At 39.9% G+C, this 5,370-nt stretch overlaps 1 protein-coding gene across 1 annotated transcript in view; it reads left to right on the top strand.

The window, feature by feature from the left end:
- Positions 1 to 771: 771 nt before the first annotated feature.
- timd4 (T cell immunoglobulin and mucin domain containing 4) overlaps positions 772 to 5,370 on the top strand; it is a 22,881-nt gene continuing 18,282 nt past the window's right edge. Inside the window, exon 1 of the mRNA XM_037688182.1 lies at positions 772 to 832. Coding sequence (XP_037544110.1) covers positions 772 to 832 — 61 coding nt within the window. The remainder of the gene's footprint in view (positions 833 to 5,370) is intronic.

Genomic DNA, 5,370 nt, shown 5'->3' with positions numbered 1-5,370 from the left:
TAACAGAAACATTCATGTATAAAATAATAATTGAACATTATTTATCTGAGGAGCAGCTTTGAGTTTAACTCCATCACTGAACTCTCATCTTGAACAAGCATGAAGGCGACAGTGGAAAGAAAAACTCCCTCATGAGGAAGAATCCTTTAGCAGAACCAGGATCAGGACAAGAGGACCATCTGCTTCGACCGGCTGGGTTTCGTAGGAATAGATACACAATGGCAGGTCAAGAATCACATGTTAAGATAGAAATAGTATCAAATGAAAACTATTCAGTTTTAACAATTCATTTAAGGAAATGAGGTCAATTTGTCCTCCAGTAGTCTAAGTCTATAGCAGCATAACAAGCTGACCCTAACTATAGGATTTATCAACAAGGAAAGTCTTCAAACTGGACAATGTGTCAGTCTCATGGACAGAAACTGGAAGTTGGTTCCACAAGAGAGGAGCCTGAGAACTGAAAGATCTTCCTCCCATTCTGTTTTTGGAAACTCTAGGAACCACAAGTAAACCTGCAGTCTGAGAGTGAAGTGCTCTGTTAGTAAAATATGGAACAATAAGATCTGTAATATAAGATGGAGCTAGGTTGTTGAGAGCTTTGTAGGTTAGAAGTAAGATTTTGAATTCAGTTCTGGACTTGACAGGCATTTTGGAGACGCACTGCATCCTCTCCCCTCCCCTCTTCCCCCCCGCCCCCGTCCTCCGACACAGTGTCCCACTGTTCAGATTTTGTTCGGGTGGACAGAGGACACTCTCAGGCTGACTCTCAGGATGGCTGCTGCGTCACCTCAGACCTTCATCATCTTCATCACGGCTCTCTTCGTCCTGTCAGGTGAGACGTAAACGCTGTGACATCACTGATGATGTCATAGCGGGTGCTCGGGGCGGTTTGTTTGTCCTCATGCAGTGTGACTTTCAACAGGAAGTAGATTTATTTTACCGTCTTTTCTGTCAAACACAAAGTTTCTTTGTGTCTCAGAGCAGGAAGGTCTGCGTCTCATGAGCTTCTTTTAATTTGGTAGTTTTTTCTTTTATGTTTTTAACGTCTCTGAATTAGTTTTATTTTGTTAGTTTATCTTTCTTTTATTTTGTTAATATCTCTGAGTTTTTTTAATCTTGGTAGTTTTTCTCTCTTTGATTTTAACGTGTCTGAAGCTCGTTTATTTTATTAGTTTTTGTTTCTTTTCCGTTCGTTCAAGCTTTATTTCTGCAGGTGAGTCTCATTGAGCCTCGAGACTCGTTCACAGAGAGCCCTGCTGTAACAGAGCGTCATGACAACGGTCATGAAGGATGCTACTAGTTATTACTTTTAACGACTTAAAATAGCAACCAAAGGAAAAGGGCTGAAAAACATCTGGATTATAAGGTATAAAACTGAAAACAGGAACATGTCTGTGCTGGTTTTTGCAGGAGCGTGGAAGTTTCTTTTCATTTCATTTGTTAACGTCTCTAAAGTTGTTTTATTTTGGCAGTTTGTTTCTTTTATTTTGTTATCGCTGAGGTCGTTTTAATTTGGTAGTGCAGTATGTGTCTCACAGCTCTGCTTGACTTCCTGGATGACTAACATAAATCCAGTGAGCTTCTGGGATGTCCCCTGTCTCTGTGTCCTCGGGGGTTCTGTTTGGCCCGGTTCTGTAGAGTTATGATAACAGTGCAGCGCATCAGGCAGCAGGTTCTGCCCGCCTGGCTCACAGAGATACTCTGAGTTTGTGCCTGGATTGAGACGTTTCATTGTCTTTTCAGATACGTACAAGTACATATTGAATTGAAAGTGTTCTCCAGAACTCAAAAAGCGTTCAGTACAAAAACAACTGGACTTTATTTGTAACAGAAGACGTTTCGCTCCTCTGTTCTCCAGAATGACAAGATGGAGTTGCTGGACTCGTGCACGACACCAGACCGCAGGAACGGTTAAAATGATTTATTGAAATATTGGAGGTCTGGGTCCAATCTGTGGAGACAGTGAGATTAGTAAACTTTGCTTTATTGTGAAGGCTCGGGGTTTATGGTGGCAGTCACTAACCTTCACGGTAGGCTAAGGAAGGGACTCCTTCAGAGAGCTGGTGAGAAGACTGCCCTCCCAGTCCACCAGGATGTGCAGGCCCCAACCCAACCATCTGGAGCGGAGCAGCCTCCTGACGGTGTAGGCTGGGGACCCATCAATCAGTCGGGTGAGGGGAGGGAGACTGCAGGAGGGTTCAAACCATGAAGACAAGAGGTTTTAGGTGTGACACATGGAATGTGGGGTGTACCTTGAGGGAATGAGGTAACTGAAGGCGGACCGCCACAGGGTTAATAATCTTGGAAATGGGGAATGGCCCCACAAAAAGAGATGCTAGTTTGCCTGATTCCACCCGGAGAGGAAGGTCTTTTGTGGACAGCCAGACCTTCTGGCCCACCTGCTATGAAGGGTTCTGAAACCGTTGCCGATTAGCCCCCCGGACGTAGAGGGCAGAGGTCTTGATGAGGGCCTTCCTGGCTCTCCTCCAGGTACGTTGGCATCTCAGAGCCGCTCTGTGGGCCGATGGGACCTGAGCCTCTTAGCCTGAATGGAGAACAAAGACAAAGTTCCCTCTAGTTTTTCATGTGTCTGGGCAAACACACCGAGGACCACTGTGAGCAACATCAGATGTGCACGCTGTGGTCACACACCAGTGTCACACCAGTTCAAAACCTTGGATCACATCAGGTTACATGGATTATTAAAAGAATCAAATTACAGCAGCAACTTCCAGTAGTTTACTTTAATAGAAGTGATTTGAACCACTTCACATGACAAAGACAATCATCTTGTTGTTCGTGACGTGTTTAGTATGTTGTATGTGAGGGTCCTGCTCTGGAAGATGGTCAGAGATTCATGATCTAACAGGCTCAGGGTAGAAGCTGTTCCTCAGTCTAGTGGTTCTGCACTTAATGCTCCTCAACCTCCTTCCTGAGGGGAGCGGGGCAACAAGTGTGTGTGCTGGGTGAGTGTGGTCCTTCATGATGCAGGTGGCCCTCTTCCTGCATCTGGAGGTGTCTGTGATGGTGGGGAGGCTGACTCCAACATGTTCTGTGCAGCCTGTGAAGCTCACGGTGTGTAGTGATGCATTTCTGCCTTGTCAGCCACATTAAGGCAAAGAAGACAGAAAACATAAAAAATAAAAAATTCTAATCTCCTACAAACCTCTAGTAGTTCCTGCAGTGGATGTTTTCATGCTGCAGATCAGCACAGGGCCAGAACTCTCAGTGACATTCAGTCTGTAAGAACACGTTTTGCATTACACAACCTATTGAACACTTTGTACAAAATCAGTTTAGTTTATATCAGGACTAAATGTATGCAACACATTGTTCACACAGAACAAAACACAACTAGTTTTAAGCATTAACCTTAAAATCAACCATGAAGTGTCCAACGCACAACAAATAATGGAGGATTGACCTGCAGTTACCTCCGTGCAGGTGAACATGTGCTACTTCCTGTTTATAACTGGGGGTTGTCCGCTGGCCTTTACCGTCTTTTACATTTTCCAAACTTTGTTAAGTTTTTGAAATGGAATAAACCGTATCACCCTCTAAATTCTCAGCGTGTCTGAATTACAAGTCACATTTCCCTCTCTTCATTTTCACTAATTGATTCTTTGTGTGTTCATACAACAACAAACATGTTTTTAATCTCAACGGGACTTTACCTGGTAAAATAAAGGTTAAATAAAACAATACAAGGATTTTAATGTTCAGATCATTTATTTGTAGAATTTATGCAAAGTACACAAAATCTGAATTCCTGGACATTTCAGCATTAAACTTTTTTCAGACCCTGTTTGTTAACCATATTCTAAAATGTGTAATATTCTTTGTAAAAACTTAAAACATCGTTGTATCAAGTTTTGTCCCACTTAGGTCCTCAAGTGGAACTAAGCTCAGTGAGCTAGCTGTGCTGCCAGGCTGCAGACTTTCTGTCTGCAAAGTTCAGTTTTCAACTTCTGTTCTTCACCAACGTACGGTGAGACCTTTCTTCTTGAATATAAAGGTCCAGGGAGCCCAGCCTGGATCAGGTCCAGTCCCAGCACCTCGTTCACCGTCAGCTTGTTGACTTGGTTGCCAGGCTCTGCGTCCTCTGCTGTCAAAACCTGTGTCCATGTCCTCAAGACTGTTTCGCTGCTACTGGACGACTGCAGACAGGTGTTTTCAACACAGCCACATTCTGGTGTCACATCTGGATTCTATGGTCAACGTACACATGTAACATCTACCACAACGTCAACTGAGAACAGGTCAGCGATACAAACACCACCTGGAGACTTCTGTGCATCACTCATAGGTTGTTGTGCTGGAGCCTGAAGACAGGATCAACCTGACAGCTGGCTGGAAAAAGAAAAGTGAACAATACTAATCAGAAATCTATAAACGAGGAGCTTAACCCGATCTGCATTTGCTCCAACAGTTATCACCCAAATAAGTGAAAACAGAATGAAAGGCAAAACAGAAGAAAAAAAAGACTCAACTTCTGTCAGCTGGGAACAACTCCCTGCTCATCTCTATCCTGGCTGAGTCGTGCCAGATTGATTAAATGCAACAACTTCCTGCCATACACCAAGTTTTAGCCCCTCCAAAGTAAACTGACAATAAACAGGTGACAACAAGGTGCAGTAACTCTGCACCACGAGTTCTGCTCCTCTATTTGTTGCCTTATTGTGCAAAGATGGAGATGGTTCAAGACACATGTGACAAGATACATATGAAGTATAAGAATAATATATATGAAGTGTTAGAATAATATATATGAAATATTATAATAATATATATGAAATATTAGAATAATATATATGAAGTATTAGAATAATATATATGAAGTATAAGAAGAATATATATGAAGTATTAGAATAATATATATGAAATATTAGAATAATATATATGAAGTATTAGAATAATATATATGAAGTGTTAGAATAATATATATGAAATATTAGAATAATATATATGAAGTGTTAGAATAATATATATGAAGTATTAGAATAATATATATGAAATATTAGCATAATATATATGAAGTGTTAGAATAATATATATGAAGTATTATAATAATATATATGAAATATTATAATAATATATATGAAATATTAGAATAATATATATGAAGTGTTAGAATAATATATATGAAGTATTAGAATAATATATATGAAGTATTAGAATAATATATATGAAGTATTATAATAATATATATGAAGTATTATAATAATATATATGAAGTGTTAGAATAATATATATGAAGTATTAGAATAATATATATGAAGTATTAGAATAATATATATGAAATATTAGAATAATATATATGAAATATTAGAATAATATATATGAAGTATTAGAATAATATATATGAAGTAT

This window comes from Nematolebias whitei, chromosome 14, assembly GCF_014905685.2.
Source record: "Nematolebias whitei isolate Nwh7 chromosome 14, NemWhi1, whole genome shotgun sequence".
Taxonomy (NCBI): domain Eukaryota; kingdom Metazoa; phylum Chordata; class Actinopteri; order Cyprinodontiformes; family Rivulidae; genus Nematolebias; species Nematolebias whitei.
The sequence above is the reverse complement of the archived record's forward strand: the minus strand, read 5'-3'. Positions and strand labels throughout refer to the sequence as shown.